The 19,953-nt window shown below is 43.1% G+C and overlaps 1 protein-coding gene across 1 annotated transcript in view; it reads right to left on the reverse strand.

The window, feature by feature from the left end:
* Positions 1-1,651: 1,651 nt before the first annotated feature.
* Positions 1,652-19,953, reverse strand: part of ANTXRL (ANTXR like) — a 55,449-nt gene continuing 37,147 nt past the window's right edge. Inside the window, exon 18 of the mRNA XM_058029133.1 lies at positions 1,652-6,796. Within this exon, the coding sequence (XP_057885116.1) occupies positions 6,566-6,796 (231 nt within the window). The 3' untranslated portion in view covers positions 1,652-6,565. The remainder of the gene's footprint in view (positions 6,797-19,953) is intronic.

The raw sequence follows: 19,953 nt of genomic DNA on the forward strand, positions 1-19,953 counted from the left end.
AAACTCCAGTGCAGCCTCCTGTGCAGTGAAAAGGAAGGTGCTCTGATGTGCAGGAAAAGGGGAAATTTGTCACAGAAACATGAAACTTGAGATGAGTCCCATCCCAAAGGGCAAAGCACATTCACAGAGCAAAGACCAGACAGCTTCCAGCATGGGCAACATGCTCTGCCTGTGGTTTCTCAAGGAATGAGAGGAGAGGGGAAAAGAGCATTTTTTCCATTCCTGGCTCAAGTTGCTGAAGCCAAAAAAATTCTTGTTGCTGATTTTTCATGCACACAGATAGGGCAGAGAGATTGGTATATGTGAACATATAAATGCCACTCCTGAGACTGTGAAGGACATTTGATGAAAGATTCTAAATCAGCACTAGAGGCTATTTATAGAAAATTCTATAACTAAAGACCTGGATCTGCACATTCCCAGTCTCTGGGAAAGTTCAGGTCAAATCTGAATTTTGTTGTCTCAGGCATGCGTAAACCTAAGCAGCCACAGCTGCAGCCAATGTAGGGTTTTTGTTAATGCAGAATAAAAATGCCCAGAGCCTTGGCTGCAGGAGCACTTTTGTTTATCTGATCTCCTCCAAGAGCCCAAGCCTGCTTTCTGAGTAAGAAGCAGATGGAAGAACAAAACAGAGCGAAGGCCACAAAACCATACTGGGTTACTATTGTCTTGCCAGCTTGGGGTGCAGGGTGAGAGCAAGCCCGGCTCTTTGTCAGAGCCCTGCCTCCATGAGGGAGCAGCTCAGCTCCAGGCTGAGGGTTTCAATTCCCATTAGCAGCACAGCCCCTGGAGCTGCCCAGAGGGCACCAGGCAGCTCCCACCTGCTTTGCTGCAATGAGTCCACGTGGACCAGAGCCCCAAAATTGGGTGCCCAGTGTTTTCTGCAGATGAGGCTCAGGGGATTATGTGTGTGCAAAGCCCAGCTTCCTTTCCCCTGGCACACAGGGCTGTGGCTGCCATGCTGGGCACACTGAGTGCACACCACAGCTCAGCAGCTTTGCAGCAGCCCTGACTGCCCACAATTGCAGCCTGCTTGGTTGGAGATTTTTGTGGCCTACCCCTGTTGAATTTCTTGCCTGCCTTATGTCCACCAGCCCTCTGCCCCCAAGTCCTCAGTGGGGCTGGAACAGATACAGAGGAAACATTAGAAGTAGGGAGGACTGAAAATCTGTAGTTCTGTCTGAAGCCTGGTGACTCCAGGGGTTTCAGAAGTGTAGGATTTCCCATGGAATTTCTCTTTGTTGAAGTCTTGAGCTCTGGCATTTTGTCTTGCATGGATTTTACTTTATGTCTGTGTGTTCTATGACTCCTCTTTAAGACAGCAGCAATTATTTCAGGCTCTGCCCCATGTGTTAATAAATGTCTGAACCCTGAGTCCAGTTCAATTTACTCAGCTTTTCTAGCTGGTTTCAAAAAACAATGGCTTACCTTTGAATTAGACAAAGATCAAAATTCTCAGCCTAGAGACATGAAACTGAGGCACAGAACATACTCTTGTCTCTAATGAAGTTAGTAGCAAGTCAAGGGTGGTAATTGTGACAGCCCAACTCCACATTCCTCTCCTGACCATTAGGTGGCTGAGCTGATTGGAAAGAAGATACAGAAAAGCTTATCACCTCTTAAAATGACCCTGCAATAAAATTCTTTATAGTGTTTAACCAGTAAGCACTTTTATTGTTGATTCTGAAGCCATTAAGACTACATTATGTTGGATTACAAGATTTTGGCTACATCTCCCACATTCGCATGCAGGCATTACATTTGCAAGGTTTTCTCAGAAAAACAGAGCACGTGCCTAAAATGCATGAAGTTACATGATTATAACATGGAAGCAGCATGTCAGTTACAGAAATTTGTACCACATGTACCAGTAACAAACCCACACCCCCATGTAAAGCTTCTTTATCCCTCAAAAATCTTACTGCTTCCTCTGTCCCACATCTCCATGCCCCAGCTGTTGATCAGCCCACATTCCCCACTGTTTCTGAAAACACTATATCTTCCTAAACAAACAAAAACTTAAAAAATTGAGTACAGTACATTTCCCCCCATAAAAACTAAAACATTTCCTAAAACATTTATCCCTCACAACCCTTCTCCTCATCTCCCAAATAAAAAAAAAAAATCTATTGTAATCTACACATTTGTTCAAGCAATGTTATATGACAGGAATCCCTACTGCATTATTCAAAGGTATATCAGTAACAAACTTCTAAAAAAACTAGGATGACCCAAAAATTCCCCTTGCCCCAAAACTACAGAGAACTGAAAATGCTATACTGCATTATCACACTTGCATGCATGGATCCTGAGCCACCTCTATTTATTCACCTTGAGCCCCTTTTAATAAATAACTGTCCAGCAGTAACATCCAGAAGTGTGCTGTCTCCTCCAAATTAAACTCTATATTTACAGAAGTAGGGCTGTTTTCTCAGTGAAATGTTTCTTTAAAAAAAACCAAAAAAACCAAACAAACCACAAAAAACCCCAAAGTAACAACAATAAAAACTGCAAGTGATTAAAGAGAGAAAGCATTACTGATTGTGTTGTCTGAAGACCAACAGGACTAAAAAAGCATTAGGAGCACCAGGTGCACATGCATTTGAACTGGTACAGTTCATGAAATAATGTCATTCATTGTTATGCTTGCTCTTTCACATGAGAAGCTGATTATTTTTCCTTTTTTTTTCCTTTTTCTATTTAGGACCGTCTGCTCTGCAGGCTACTCCCACAGATGGCAACACATGCACTGAGCTTGAAAAATGGCCATAAATATGCTTTGATCAATGTGGTTCTGTATCAGGTTTAAACACACTGAATTTCCCTCCCTGCTGCTTTGCACCTTGTGTCATTTCACATCTGTAGTAAGTGTGAGACCAAGGCCTCCTAAATCCACATTTTCCTCTAGGATTTCGAGAAGAATTAGATATTCACTTTTTTTGCAAGTGTCAAATGGTGCTATATACTGGAAAATACATGGGAATCATTCCCACACGAGAACATTTCTTAGCAGTGTAACTACTGTAATCACAATTGGCATATAAAAGAATGCCAAAACAAACATTGAAATAACAGGCCCATTTGAGGCACTTTGTCCCTTCCTTTATTTCCAGACATTTCTCAGCTGATGGACACCAATATTACTGCCTTGATTTCAGTTGGTCTATTTTGATTTATACCAGGTAAGGTTCAAGCTCAACAGATGATAAAATAACAACTACTTTCTCTTACTGCGCTGTTACAGTGCCTGAGATCACTGCAAATGGGTACATTTCTGTACAATCAAAAGGCCTTTCTGTAGCCAGTGCAGCATATTCACTACTCCCACCTTTGCAAAGAAAATTCAATTTAACACAAAAAAATTTCACTTTTCCTTTCTGCTTTACCAGCAAATTAAACCTGCAGTGTTCCTGTCACAGAGGCTGCAGCCAAAACTTGAGTTACACACCAAATGCTTAATTTTTTACAGTGAGAATGCAGGAAACTCCATTTATGCCAAATCTAATTCTCAAATCCATGGTGGTTCCCACTTCATCATACATGAAGCCATTCACCTGGGATTTGGCAAAGCCTAAGCTGCTCCTATTCCTGCTGCACTTGCAAGTTGTGCAGAATTGTTAGCATGTGTTATCTTTGTAAGTCTGTGTATTCCAGCAAAGACCAATCATCTCAACTGCAAACAAACAGGCATGTTGGATGTGTGACTGTGAGAAGCCCTGCCTGAGCCAACAGCTCCACTGTCACTGGCAGGGAGTCAAATTCCACCAACACTGACATGAGGGAAAATCGCCAACTCAACTCACCTCTCCCAAGATCTCTACAGGTGCAACACAAGACAAAATCTGGCTCCCAGGCTTTGTCATTAGCTAAAATTAACTCTGGACCCACCAAGTCACTGCTTCAATCTCACTGCTGCCTGCTGATAAGAGACTTGGCATCTACAGAGCAGTGGTCTGTTGCAGCCCCACAAGAATTTAAAGCTCTAATTCCCTGCTTTTCCTGGCATGGGCATCAGTTTTATTGTCCTCTGCCATTTCAATTTCTAGTTGGCATTTGCTGGCTAATTATTCTCACACAACCAATGAGAGAAGCTGTTAGGTTCACTGTACATACACATTAAAAATGGTCTTAGACCCAGCAAGGCTATTGTAGGGTTTCCACATTACCAGTATAACGCCCATCAATGATCTCTGTTTGTGAAGCACCTTCCCCACCCTTCCTCCTGCCCTCTCACTGCAGTCATCCAGTTCCTTTCACTGGGGTAAAACCAGAGTTTCACCAGTACTGCAGTGGAAAATAGAACTGCTTTAGTTTCACCTTTCAGCTGAAAGAAACAGAGATAGGTGATGACTCTGTGTGTTACACTGGCTGCAAAAGGCCTTTCTATTCATAGGAGTGCAACACTCAAGCAATTTTTGTAAAGCAAGAGAAACCAAACAAAACCCTGCACAGTTCCCACACACAAGCACAGGCACACACACACACACACACACATACTCTTCTTTCCCCTCCAAACAGAAATCCATTCTCATGAACCAAATTATGCAGACCCTATTCAAGTGTCTAAAAAGAATGAGGATAGGGTTGACTGCATCCCAATTCTCCTTTCTGATCACAATGAAGTCACAGGTCAGCAAAGCACTTGGGCATAAGGAAGTTTCTCTTGACCTGCAGGATATTTTAACACATGCAGAAATGCTTTGCTGGCTCTGGCCTAAATTAGGAACAGCTCCAAGGCCAGCTGGCACTCACAACCATGATTCCACTACCTGCACCAATATACATGAGGTAAGAGCTAAGCTCAAGAGAGCAGAGCAGTGCAAGAGGAGAAGGAGGCTCTGTGGTTCTTCTGAGTCATGTTTGACAGCCTCAGCTGCATACACACGGCATGTCACAGTGATCAGCATAGACTGATGAGAGCTTGGTGGTGTTCTGCAAGTGGGCCTTCCACTGGAAACATTAAGCTTGATTTCTGTTTGTGCCAGCACAACTTTGTATGCCTGTAAAAACTGCATGAAAAGGTCTTAAATCTGGAGCAACTGCACAATACAGTTAGTGTTTTATCCTAGACTTATGTGCCAACAACTCTTGTGATGTGTTACACACCCACACACAGATGGAGAAATAGGTATATGCTGTGTCATAATGTAACATATCATTATTTCTACAACTATCCTAAAAACACAGCCAGTGCCAAAGCAGACCAGCATAGGTTCCCTCTCCAATACAATAGGTAGTGGTGGAGAAAAAGCAAGCTCAGGTGTTATTTTGATTCACTAGGGAATGCTCTGGGCACAACCCACTCAGGTATTGCTCAGTGAACACTAATAATGGGCTGGCCCCCAGTCCCGCGTCAGAAATTCCCACCTCTGTGTGGGCGCTCACATCCCCTTCTGGTGACACCCAAATTGAGGGCATGGGAGAGCAGCCAAGCATGTAAAACAGGGATAAAAGCTCATGCTCACTCTTCACACCATGCCTCTCAGCCACAGGTAGACTGCAGGGTTACATATTAGTGGGATCTGAACTGCCTAAAGAAATAGCTGCTCAAAGAGGAATTTATGTTTTAATCACAAAAGGATCGAATTCTTCTAGGCAGTAAGATCAAAAGGAAATTTATCCAATCAAATAGCAATAGAATCAGTCCCTCAATGCTGCTGATATAAATAACACATTCTGTTTGCTTACTACAGCATCTGTGCTCAAATTCCATGTATGTTTGCTTCCTTTTGGACTACACTTTCTATAAATGAAAGCTAAACACCAAGTCAATTGGTGTTTAGCTTTTTCAAAATTCCTCTGAACTTTGGACAAATATGAACTCAAGTCTTATACAAAATCTGGATTTCTAGATGGAGTATCTCACTTTCAGTGGTTGTCCTATGCAACCACGTCTAAACGTATTCAGAGATAGCAGGCTCAAAACTGATTTTTCTAGGGGAAAAAATATATCCCTCTTCTATGATAGATTATTGAGCTAGATTATTGGCACATAGTCTTATGTTATCTCATGACTGTTATAGACCTCTTAAAATTTCCATGGAAATTCCACCTGCAGAACCAAAGGCAGAAAGTTATCTTTACAACTGTTGATCCATATTAACATCTGGATGCAGTACTGTTGGGAAAAAAAAAAAGCAAATTCCTCAATGAACTATGTTGAACCAACTTGTAGGTGGCAGCTATCGAAGCCACTGATGCACGAGTACCAGCTAAAGTTATTAATGAATGATCTGACACACCAAGTCAGACAACTGTCCTAGCTAAATACATCTCCAAAAGTATACACACAAAAGCTGCTACTGTATCTAGATGATCATTTTGGTTTGTTTCTACACCCCATAGCTCTGAATCTTTCCACTGAATGTTTACTCAGCACGTGTGGTATAAATATATTCATACACTAAAATTGACACTTGGCAATATTTTTTTTTCCCTTTTTCTTTTTTTTTTTCTTTTTGCTGACCAGCAACAAATTCTGATATCTTTAACTGTAAACCAATACTCAATAAATATGCTGTGTTCAGCAAAGAGACGTGTTGTGTCGATCAGGTTTTGCTGCACTCTAAGCCATGGGCTGCGGGGGTGGGCGTGAAGGAGGAGGTCCAGGAGGGGCTCGGGATGGAGGTGGCCCAGGAGGTGGCTGCCTGGAAGGAGGCTGCAGAGACACAGGAGAGGAAGGGCTCCTTGGAGCGTTGTTGAGGGGAGCGTTGTCGCGCAACGGCAGCTTCGGCGGTGGGCTGTAAGGGGCAGAGGTGCCATCCGACTTCACACGGGTGAAGTTTATGCATCTTCCCTAGAGGTGAAGAAAAATTCATGATTAAAAAGTAGGTATTTTGACTCATCAGTACTTAGTCAAAGGTACTATAAGCAGAGAGGTCAGGCTACAGTTCATCTAGTATCATTCTCTTGGTCCTAGAAATTACATTCAAACTGTGCTGTATTAAAGTTCGTACTTTACTTGATTTTCAGAGCTACTGCCTGTAGATAATAGCCTAGCACTGGCTTAAACCAAAAGGGACCACATTGGAACTGTGTTCACATGTGCTCTCTGCTGTGCCACTAGAGCAGAACATGACCAAAGTGACAGCTCCACCCAAATCATGCCTGCCTTGGTGGGATTCCTGACTGCAAAGCTGTGCTCGAAAAAACTCGTACAGGATTATACCAGAGCAACAACATTAGCAAAGACAATCCATAGCTCTCATTTTCAAAGTGATCCTAGCCTGGCTGATGTCTGTGCTTTGAACATTACACTGGGATAGTACATGTGTCTTCTGTGCTGCAGTGTGGAACTGCAGAAACACCAACAAGGTGTGGGACTTGCACAGAGGGCTCTCCAATGAGTGTGTTTTCAGGATGGATGTGGGATGCAGACAGGCAGGACCTGATGGGAGCACTGGGTGTGGAAATGTTTAAATAGGAGTAGCTTGGATTTGAAAAAAAAGCAAGCACTGAGGATGCCCTAGTCAAGTAGGGGCTAAATGCAAATATATCAGGGTTTCCTTTAGTCAAAATAAAGCTTTGCATAGGTTCCCACTATCCAAGTTCCTGACAGGAAGAAAGAAAGATAGAGACCCCAAAGACCACCTAGCCTCTCCTGTGGGAAGCAGCCAGAGGCTCCCAGGTAATGCAAAAGCAACATGGCAACCTCAGTGAGGGACCTCAGATAGGCTGCACGCTGGAATCAACAAACTAAATTCAGCTTGAGGTTATAACAACATCCCCTGAGCAAATCTGGGGAAGGATTCCAAATATAGAAAACTTATCTCAAAGCAGCTGTAGATCATGATCATCCCCAACTACCAATAGCTGTGGCAGCAAGAATACAAAAACCCACATCAGTCACTGATTCTCTTGGCTCAGTGCTGCCTGGCACGAGAAAACTCTGAAGGTGTTTTGAGAATGAGCTGAGTTTCTGTGGCAAACTCACAAATCACAATTTCCTCAGGAAATGAGGCAAAAGCCATCACAGCAGAACCTCAACTGTTTTGTTGAGTGACTTCCAATGTCTGCACCTTTGTTCATGAAAACTATTTCTTTAGAGAGAGGGGAATCACTTATCTATGGCTTCTATGAAGAAAGGAAAACAGTGTTTCAAAAGAAGCTTGTGTAAGCTCCAGAGCTCAGAAAATGATTTTACAAATGTACTAAAACCCAAAGGGTACCACCCTACCACTTACTTGGACTGAATGGCTCTGGGCTTCCAGAGCTCAACTGCAGACACGAGTCGTTTGAATGGACATCTTGTTGCCTGCACATGAGACACACTCAGCAGGACTCTGTCCCAGCTTTCACCATCACAATTCACCACTACACTTAAACAATAGTGTCAATGAGTAGGATAAAATTCTCTCCCTAAAAATCCAGGCTTGCTACGCCAGACTTTGGTTATGAACCAGGTTCATGGCAATACTATACTGGGGCAAGAGCATTTGCATGGAGGCAAAAGCCAAGGTCTTGGTGACTTCTGCAAAGACAAACCATTGCATCAAAAAAGCCAAGCCAATGCTTTGCTCTATTCCACCACGGAACTCAAGTCCTCACCAGCATTGCAGCAAGCAGCCATCCTTTCCAGCTATTTGTTTTCTGCTGTGCTCCACTGTATTCAGAGTCCACTTGGAAATTCAGCAGTATTTACTGACATGCAATGAATGTTACAGATATATTTAACAGCTAAATATTAAATTTCTAAAATTTAATATTTTAGAAAACTCAGCTTTGATATTTATAAAGTTATGAATTTAGAGCAGCTAAATAATCAGTCAGGATGAAAGAAAAAAAAAGACTAAACAGAAAAAAGGTCAGAGGTGCTCAGATGAAATGCACCGTATGGGCAGGGAAAAATTTAGGACAGAACAATCTCCCTCATAGTAAATGCAAAGCTGCAAACCCAACACTAGTGCTTTTGCCTAAAAGCCTTTCCTGCCCCTCTGTTGTGTCTCTCTCACAAACATCAATTCCAAATATATTCATAGTCTATAATCAAAGGGGATCCCATAAATCTGTTTGCATTACTTTCACTTCAGTTAAAGTGATAGGCGACGTCAAACTGCTGCCAGTTTCTGCCACACTCACTGATTTGTCAGACAGATGGGTAATTTAAAGGCCATGCGCTGCATTGTGTCATGAAAAATACGGTTGGGTTAGGAGAGTCTGACAGACAGAGGCCTGGATGATCGATGTATGTATTGTGACACTTCCTCACAAAAGATTATCAGTGTTAGCCTGCAATCTCATATATCAAAGACTTCTGCTGAATACTGGAGCAAATCCTCCTGAGCACTTCAAGCAGCCATTGATAAAATGGGGCCAAACTCTAAGCCAGTGTCAGGATTAACAGCTGAAAAGGGAAAGGGAAGAACAAATGACAATAAATCATAAGTGATAGTTTGGACTTATCAAGTGTATTTTGTCAAAGGATTTCTAGGTTGAAGAATTAAGCCCTCCACACATCACAGTCTCCTTATAACAGAGTGCCTCTGTTTTTCTACCTAACATGCACATCCCTCTGGGGTTAGTTTATTAAAAAAAAAAATCCACTATGTTTCTCAAATAAACATGCTAACCACATGATTTTTAATATTCTCTGCTTGAAAGAATTAAGTAATTTCCTTTCCAAAGGCATATAAAGGCTTTTAAACCCTGGGAACACAGACAGAAATTAAGTACCCTGCACACTTATCTCTGCTCTTCCTGCACAGAGGATTAACAGGGATCAAGAAGCCACCACCACATTACTAGTAGTAACGGTACATATTTTTCCAGAAGCATGGAACACACCAAGCGTTTCAGGGAAGGTGTCAGAGCTGCAAGGTGCAGCAATACCAGGATGATGCCAGGCACCCCAGCTGTGGAAGCTGTGTTATTGTGCTCTGGTGGCAGATGATGTGTGTGGGGCCAGCCCTGCTGGCTGGGCCCCGCGCCGCGCTTGGCCATTCAGGCACCAACCGAAGGGCAGCAGGGCGCCATATGGAGCTACGCCCTTGCTGCAGCTCACATCTGCACCCTTTTCCTCATGCACTATTATCTTGCCTCCCCATATGTCCATCCACTTGTTAGGCTCTTGTTATGCTGCTTGCCAAATTGGCTTTTCAAAAAGTACAAATACTGAAGCAGTGGGATCTGCCCTCGTCCCGACTCCAGCTTTTATCCCAGTGTAACAATCACATGTGCAATTCAGGCACTTTGTACTTCCAGGCAAAGTCTCCTCGACCACCTAGGATGTGTTATTGTGTGTGGTTTAAGGGGAGCAGGAAGGGAGGAGCCTCCTGAAAGCCACCACCTCATGTTGCTGGGCTATCTTCATCACAGTGCTCACTACATCATTTCCCAGCACTCATTTCCCCAAAATCCTTAGCTACTACTCAGCAAGTTTTCAATTGACAGAAATGACTGCTAAAGAATCCAGGCAATTCAAAGAGTGCCATGGGGAAGTCTCTTCACCCATGATACTAGGAATACTTCAGCAAAAAGAATTTTAAAAATCCAGGCCATCTGCCAGTAGCTGTCCCTTTTCCCTCTTCATTTTAATACATGCATTGGTGTTTAACAAAAATCAAATCTAGTTTCATCTCTGTGCATGTCAGTATTCGTGTACACAAAAGTATGCCTGTTTCTTATTTTTAGCTACATTAGTTGACCTAATGAAAGGCATCCTTCCTGTTATAAATTTTGCTTGATTTTCCATTCCCTCTTGGTTTGGCTTACAGAGTCCAAGTGCTGCAATTTGGATTTGAAGAGGTGTTTATCTGACTGAAAGAGTTAGCTTCACTTTACTAAATTTTCTTGTCTTTGATCTTTTAAGAATATGATACTTGCATTTTAGAATGGAATAAAATAAGCTATTTAAAGTTTGAGCATGGCCATTCAAAATACTAGACTAACAAATTAAAAATGAAGTTGCTCCCAGTAAGGAAGTATTAAATTATTAATTATTATGTTATAATATTTTTATAGTTTTATAATTTTATTATATTTTAAGTATTTTAATAATATTTAAATTTAAGTAATTTTAATAATTACTAATGGTTATTTACTATAAGTATTATTTAGGATGCTGAAATCCAAAATTAATATAATTTCCTTGGTCTCTCTCTCCAGTTTTGTTATCTATGTTTGTCTGTGGGATGAATCTGCCAGATTTCTATGGACCTGGTTCATCAGCATGTAGCTTCATTTCCTAAATATCTCTCAATAGTTCAGTATAAAAATGTAGCTCTAAATCTCAAAAGAACAGATTCAGATTTGATGCTACTCACAAAACCACAAGAGGGAGCATAAACAAAAAGTCACAATTACTTTAGCTAAGTGAAGGCTTTGATTCACAAACCCAGAAAACAATGAGACAGACACCATTAAAGACCAGAGACTTTTGGGAAAATTGAATTTTGGCAAAATTAGGGACTACCCTGTCTTCTAATAAAGAACCAGAGTGTTGTAGCAGAAACACCTACACAGAATATGCTAAACCAGCCAGTAGGGGAAACTCATTTATCAGAGGTAGATTATGGATACAACACCCGTACAGTGAAAGAGATGAAGCAAGGTGGTACAGAGTTCCCAATATTTGAGTTCCCTGGGCAAGTGTCAGGATTAGCAGTTGGCTCCTCAGCATCTATGAGCATCAGCCTTTGCCAAAAGCTTCCTCACACTGCACTGCTTCACGCTGACTGTGCACTCAACATGTCATGGCTCATTAAAACCTTCATGGATTTCCTGGGAATTGCACTGATTACCCTCCAGCAGACAGGCTAGAAATTAGGGAGCTGCTGAAACAGTTTGTCACGTAAAACCCAGGGCTGCCTGGTTTTCAGGCACATACAAGTTACTTTTACTAACTCCTGCTCTTACATTTGGGACTCAGATATCATTTTTGTGTTGAAAAATAAAGTATTGGAAGTGCCAGAAATTCCCTTATCACCAGTCAGGTGACTGACCACATTTCCAGGTTAATAAATATGCAATTTGTAATTATTTTCTAATTATATTATTAAATTATTAAATTATAATAATCAAAATTAATTATATGGTGGTTATTTCATTAATCATTAACAATTATTTTATGAAATTGTCTTTAATTTTTATATGAAGTCACTTTAGGTTATCAGGGTTCAAATCAAAACATTAAATATCATCAAGTTAAAATATTTGTTTGCACAACAACCTGACTCTCATACATATATTCCAGTTTAATAAGTCCTCTCTTGTTTATAAAAATTTTCTGGGAAGCTATTTGGCACTCAGGACTAACACCTATAATGATGGTAATCCAAAACTATGAAGAGATAAGAGAAAATGGGGTTGGCTGAAGAGAAGATGCTTTTGTAGGTAAGGTCCAGTGTCGAGCAATGAGAATGTAATAATTTCCTTTTGTGTTGCATTTAAAAAGGAAAATAAATTCACCCATTCTTTTCCCAGTGTATTATCAGGCCTCTTCCTAAGGAAGCTCCTGTCACCTCTGCTCCCTCCCTTCTATGATGGAGTTATTGCAGGGGAGGGAAATCACTGCACTGTGGGCTGTGAATCACTCACTGTAACAGTCAGGACCCAGTAATGCCCTCAGGCACATCAGATAAACTCAAATTGAGAATCACAAAATGAAAATGCAAATGCACAAGGATGATCCCAGCAGCAGCAGCAGCAGCAAACTCTGTTTACAGCACAGCATGAGCAAGGTGATGCTACCAAGAGGTGTGACCTACTGGGCTCACCCACAGTGCTGTTCATTGCAAAAGGAATTAGCCTGAGCTTTAGTATGTGGGAGGTAACCCAGCTTTAAACAGGATACAGATCCTGACCCAGGAAAGGGCAGTGATATTTAAAAGCAGCTGAGGCACGCGTGAATCCTTCACTAAGTCCACAAAAACCCTCTTATAAGTAAATAGCTGCTTTCTCTCCTTTTAGCAACCAAACTAAACCACCCACAAACTGGCTCACAGGAGCAGCCCAGGAGACACAGCACAGAAGTTAATCCCTGCCTCACAAACTCTGACTCCCAAACAATGACACCCTGCACATGGGCCAGGAGCTGGGCACATGGGGACAGTGACACACAGCTAAGCTATTCCTTGGGCTGCTGGCACATTCAGGACAAAATCCATTGTCTTGGCCCAGACATGGCTGAGATTACTGCCCAAAAAGCTCTGGCAAGATCCCTGAGCCCTCTCATAGAGGCAAAGTGGGACCAGCCTTGTTTGTAAATAAGCTGGGAGGAAAAAAAAAATCCTTCCAAGTGTAGTATGCCCTCAGACACCCTGGCTGTGGGGGCCAAATAGCTGAGAAAATAGGATTTAGGGCGTGGGGAAGGGATGAGAGAGCACAGGAGGTCTTCTTTTGACACTAAATGTGTGACAATCCCATCCAGGGATCCCCCAGGGACTAAGGGAGGTAGGTTGCTAGGACAAACTGACAAACAGATCCATGGCATGCACTGCAAATAATAGCAGCAATAAAAGTTCATCTTTTGGCTCACTTGCTAGCCTAAGGAAAAATCAACAGCAACCAAAAGTCTTAATTTTTCAGGTAAAACAAGTATGTCAAAATAAGTTTAATTTAGGCTTGAAACATGTGTTGTTTATTTCAAATAATCCTTGAGTTTCAGACAGAAAAGGTGTTTCAAAACAAAAATTGAAAATATTGAAACTTTTTCAAGGGTATATTTTCAACTTCAGCTAATTCTACTAACATGAAAAAACATTTACAGATTATCTAAAGGAACAGTTTAAAATCAAAATAAAGACAGTAATAAGGAAAACTGTGTTCAATTCTACCAGGCAATTAAAACAGGAGCTGTTTTGCAGTAAGATTAATAGTTGCACTATCCCAGGCTACTGTAGCTTCTTTTACCAGAATACTGAGAGTTGAATACAATCAAGTACTGACAGTTTTCCCAGACACACATTTGCACTGTTCCCAGTTCACAGTCCCAGCTGAGCACAGCACTACTTGAAACAAGGGGTGGGTCTGCTGGGAGCAGTCTGTTCAGTTAGGTTGAAAACCAGTGCAGCAATACACTGAAGACAAGGGGGGCTACTTCCAATTTACCTCTGGAGAAAGTAATGAGGAATAATAATGAGGAATCTGAGAGAGGAATAGCTCAGCCAGGGAAATCAGACTTTTAAGCTAGGACAAGTATCCTTCAGCAAAATAGACTTTGCTGAACACAAGCCCACCATCCAGCTCTCTCATGGCTGATACCACTTTTTCAGCTTAGGCACACAAGGAAAGAGGCATGAAGAGCCCACCCCAGTACAGAAGACAGGGCTATTCAAATAATATGCATCACACTCCATTCAGCAGGAAACTGCATGCTGCTTCCAGCCCTGCCTCTGCTAGGAAATGCAGCAATGGGCTACAGACATCTCCTGAAGGAATGGCCAGAGTCACAAGATATCCTGCAGGAATGCACAAAACATCACATGTCTTGGACCTTGCTGAGGCTGTGGCTGAGCTAATGCACAGGGCAGATCCGTAACAAAGCCTGTTGATTCTAAGCCCTAAAAAAGCAGAAGTGACAACGGGAACAGAAGAGTAACACCGGACATAACCAAGGTCTATCAGGTACACCTTACATTCAGTATGAATCTCAGAGTATGACCAGACGAAATCCCATTCAAATCTCAGAAAAGTATCTTAACCTAAGCCTGCACTCATGTGTTTTACTGCCTTCCCCTCTCCTGACAGCTTTTATGGATGAGGGTCCCAGAGTAGAGGAAGCAAGGAGAGCCACTGTCAGGTCATGTCATCTACGCAAGGTTATGCAGGGGGAAATAATGGTATTTACAAGTTGAGGACTTGTGACTCACATCCCCTGTTTTAACCACAGCACCACACATTTCCAGACTTGAATGCTGACCAGACTAAAATGTGGTTCAAGAAAAAAAACACAACAGTGGTTGCTTTGCAAAAGATTTTCCTCTTTCCTTTGGTTGTTTTCAGGGAAGAGGACTTTGCATTTGTCCATCCCCTAGAATGGGGAGGGCTTTGGAGCACAGCAACAAAGGCAACAAACATTTGCTGGGTGCAACAGCCTCAGCCTTGAGGTATTGGTGGCTTGCTGGGAGTAGCAAATAGGCCACAAAGGACCATAACTGATCTTGCTCAAACTGCAATTAAGTGTCATCATGCTTTCCTCAGTGAATTATTTGACTGTCTCTCAAGAGCAAGCTGGGGTTATTGTGTACACAATGTTATTCACCTGACTAAGGTATAGAATAATGATGGAAACTCAGAGATTCCTGGTGGAAATGGTTATTATTTTGCCTTGCCTCAGTCAAAAATGTAAGATCCTGGCCCACAACTCAGACAAGCTGCCTCTTTGTGTAAAGTCTGGAAACAGGCACAACTATCACCAGTGCTTCTCTGGGTAACTGGCCCTTAAATGGCTCTACTGCTACCTAGAGCAAGCAGATGGTAAATCCACAGTTCTCAGCTTTCCCTGTGCTTATCTCACATGGATTATCTTCTTCTGGGATGGGACTCATACAGTTCATTTTCAGTGCTGGCACCTTGACACAGCACAGAAAACCTCTTCTCCTGCAGATCTAAGCTCTTCTTGCTGTCTAGTGACTTTTTGTTACTTGTATAGTGGGAGATTGTGATTTGGGTTTTTTTCTGGTACCACAACATGAATCACAATAATTTCTACAAGAACAGAGACATCTGGAAGTAAAGCTCCTCTGAGCAAAGTAATAAGGCAATACATTTTGAATTTTAGTTATCATTCTGTACAATAACTTTAGTGTGAATAATAGTGTGAATACATCCTCTTACACAATATTTTTTATTTCTGCAGCTCAAACACCATCAGAAGGTCACAGCATTACACATTCTGCATAATTACTAGAAGTATGCAATGTAAGCTGAGAGCTAAGGAAGGCTGGGGAGGTTACTTTCTGCAGTGTTACCCAACTCAAAGACAATGAGGGATGCACAGATCCCAGCAAATCAACTGAAACAGTCAGATGATGCTCAGCATTGACCCAAGGGTGCTGCTGAGAAACAAATAAACACATTGGCTGCAGCATTCCTGTCCATGTGCAAACTGTGGATCTGTACATGCTGCCCTAGTAAGGGCGTGTGCATTTGTGCACTTTTCCTCTCAAAAGAGGTGTGCCACCAGTACTGCTAAAGCCCAAGGCAGCCTCCAGACTTCAAGTCAGGCCCCTGGACACACTGTAGGATTGTGGAGCATCAGTGAAGTGATGCCTGGAAAACTGTGATAACACAAGAGCCTGTTCCCCCCATGCAGACATGTCAGAGCTGCAGTTAATGAGGGATTAACTCACCAGGCCTTATCCCAAAGACATGTTTCCTATAAAAAGGCCCTGAGAATCAGACTTGATGAAGCTATTCCTTTATCATAAATATCAGAAAAAAAGTGGCACATATGTTTTAAGACTAGAAGAAGAGTCCCCTTTCTACCTAACAGAGTCTGTCTACTAAGTGCGCATAGTACCAGTAGGAACATGGCCTCAGCTCCTAGAATTTACTCTTCACATCACTCATTCACTGTACAATTGCAGTAGAACAGAAGTGAAGCAACTTATGCAAGCTACAGCCAGTGCCTTAACCATGAGGCCAATCCTTCTTCACCCTGTTGCGTGCCAAGTAACACCAGCCCTGGACTTGCACTCATCCTTCACAAGAGCCCCTTGCTCCTGAGCATGCCTCTGGCTGCCAAAGACATGGACAGGCTGCTGGTCTGACCTGGGTGCAGACAGGCAGCATCCATCCCCAAAGTCTGTGAATTCCTCCTCCACAACAGAAATAACACAGTCCTGGCACAAGTGAGGGGTAATGCAGTATGTGGGCTTCTTGTAGGACAGGAAATTCATTAGTCACTGATTACATGTTTCCAGCTGCAGCTCTCAACATGTCCTGGGAACTGTGCATTAGGACATTGGTCCCACACCACAGAAAGGGAGATTTTTCCCCCATGCCATGTCTGCTAAAGCAGGAATAAATCTTAGAGATGCCTATGTCCTTTAAAAAAAAGAAGAAAAAGTAGCAAAATGGGAGCTAAACGTGTCACATTTTCATTGAAAGTGACAAAGTGAGATCACCCACTGTGGCAGGCAATGCCCTCATCTCTTTAACTTTTTCAGCAGCTTATGAAGGTAAAAAGCAAAGGGAGAAAAGCCCCAGGACCAGGCAGCAGCCACTGATAACTACAGTCTGCAGGAGCTCAGGGCTGCTTTTCCAGCCCCCTCTGTAGCTCTGCCAGTTGTTGCACGGGTGATTACAACACATCTCCAAGCAAGAGGCAGGGAAGCCTATTAAAAGCCATTACTGGGTCTGGCAGAGAAGCAATTAGAATAAGCTGCAAATAGCAGCAGCACGTGGGCAGCCAGCGTGGCGTGACAGGTGGGTGCTGCCCTCTCCGTGGGCTGCAGTCAAGCTGCTGACCACCTGTAAGTAGCAGCTAGAGAACAATTATTAGTCATTAATAATCCATAAGCTTGGTGTCCCAAATGCCTGGCAGAACACTAAACCTCGCAGCTGTAAGGAAGGTAAATACTGTGTTCTCATGATTATTTTTGTTGTTAGGAAAACTAAGGCACATAGATGTCATGGTCAGCATTAGAAGTAATCACACAAAACTTGAGGGTAATCAGACCTTCTGAGCTTCAACAAACCTATCAGACTAGGAGTGATCACTCTGAAAGGGATGCACAGAATAAGGAACCCATACACTCCTCATTTCAGAGGCTGCAGTTTAAAACTGCAGCTTCTCTGCCTTGTTCAAAGTCACACCGTAACTCAAGGGTGGGAACTTGAACGGATCCAGAAGTTTTGGCTTCTAAAAGGACCAGCAGCTCATAGTTTGTGACATTTTTGGCTGCACAGCAGCCTGCTTCTAGTCCTGTTCCCCAGGAAAGGACTTTACATGTACAAACCACAGGGTAGTACCACTAAGGCATTGCTTTTTACTAAGTAAAGTCCCAGGGGTATGCAAGGGGATGGTGATAGCAAAATCCAGTCTACACTCCTTGTTGCAGCCACAAAATTTTCAGTGAAAATAATGAGATCACATTTTAAGTCTTTAAAGTAAAGGATCAATTCTGCATGAGGGGAAAAATGTTGGTTTTTTAGTCAAGGACTTTGGTAAACCAAGCCTCTAAGAATTTCCTGCATCAATCAGTACGTGCTGAGAGGCAAACTGGAATGGAATTGCTGAAAGCAGCAACTAACAGACCATTGGAAAGCACCTCCCCTTCCTCTCTGCCTACACTGGGGCTTGCAGTGTTTACCTGCTGCCATTGGTAACAGCCCCCTTCTGAACTGTGAGGCCAAGGCAAAGCTTGAAACTCACCTTTCACAGAAGCTACTGACAACCTGCCCTGCCAGCCACTGGGGTTTGTTTGTATGAAATATTTCAAGATAGCCAGACTAATATTTTCCAAACTCCAACCTTCACAGCAGCTGCTGCAAGCTCAGGAGAACAGCACACAGTGATGAGAAAGTGTTCAAGGAAATCTGAACACCTTGAGCAAAACAGAGCTCAATCAGGCCATGTGGACACTGAGATACCCCTGTGGCTGGATGAGCAGTGTCCCCACCTCAGAGCTGTCAGTCCCTTTCCTGGGCCAGAAGAGTGACTGCTGGTCCTCTAAAACACAGATTTCTGAGCAAGGACGGGAAGAAAGCCTAGCTCTAAGGGATCCATCCACCCCAGCAGTAGCACAAATGCCTATAAAGGCTTCACCTTTGTACACTGCAGCAAGGCAGAAGGTCCAGAAACCCACCACAGAGCCACAAGTCCTTTTTATCACTTCTCTTCTCTGCTGATGCTGTCTGAGAGCTCAGCAGAACTCCATGCCACAAATAACAGCCTAGCTGCTAATGATGGGGTAGAGCTAAGTGTGTTTATCCCCTGTTGTCCCATCCTGGTGCAACAGAAATTCCTGCTAGAGGTGACCTGAGGAAGTCAAGCCGGAGGGATCCTGTGACCCTTTACTGAGGAACTTGCCAAACCAAAACATTTCAGTGCTGGTGCTATGACATGAATGATACACTCTTGAATGGAGACCAAGAGGAGGAGCTGTCTGCAAGAGCCAAGCAAAACACTGTGGGCACACAGGAGAAGGAGCACCAGAGCTTGTGCCTGCATGGTTTTCTCTAAATAGGCAGTTCCAAAAAGCTCCTGTGATTTTCACAAGGATTAATACAGTCCTATTAATAAAATCTTGACTAATACTAACAAATCATCCATCCTGAGATCCTTTTCTTGCTAAGTTCATGGAAGACATGAGCCAGGGCAAGGGAACTCTCAGAGCTTCAGCCAGCTCTGCAGCAAGGCCACAGCCCAGAGCATGGTGCTACCAGCAGCTCAGGTCCTGCAGTGTGAGAGGAATAGGCTAACCTGGGGATCAGCCACTGCTCCCAAAGACAGGAGTGCAGGGAATAAGTCTGTCTCATCAAGGGCAAGGGCATGCAGACATCAACTGAGAGAGAAAACGAGGAAGGAACCACAGAAGGAAACAGAAGGCAATGTCTAGGGCAGGAGACCAAGCAGGGCACAGGTAAGGAAAAGAGCAGAATGGGGAATGGCAACAGGACCACGATGAAGGAAGAAAACTAGATGGATGGACAGCTATGAAATGACTTTTTTAAAATTTAAAAAATGGTGCACTTGGACCCCACCAAGAACTCTTTCCCCCGTTCCCTCCCCTCAGTCCCTCAAAACCACACAAACCAAAGCAACCTCTCACTCCAAGATCACCCTACACTCCCTGGCCTGTGGATGAACACCATCTCCCCAGCCCCACGCTAAATGCCGTGCCTGCTGCCAGCACAGCTGGCCAAAGAGTGACCTCGTCCTGCCTGGGCTGGGGCAGAGCTGTGTCCTTGCTCCTGGGGCTGCCAGAGCTCTGTGCTGCTGCTCCCTCCCAGCCCTGACCTGATCTCCCAGTTCTTCCCCCACCATGATGAGTGTGCACCTGTGTGTGT

This window comes from Melospiza georgiana, chromosome 8 (genome assembly GCF_028018845.1).
Source record: "Melospiza georgiana isolate bMelGeo1 chromosome 8, bMelGeo1.pri, whole genome shotgun sequence".
NCBI lineage: Eukaryota > Metazoa > Chordata > Aves > Passeriformes > Passerellidae > Melospiza > Melospiza georgiana.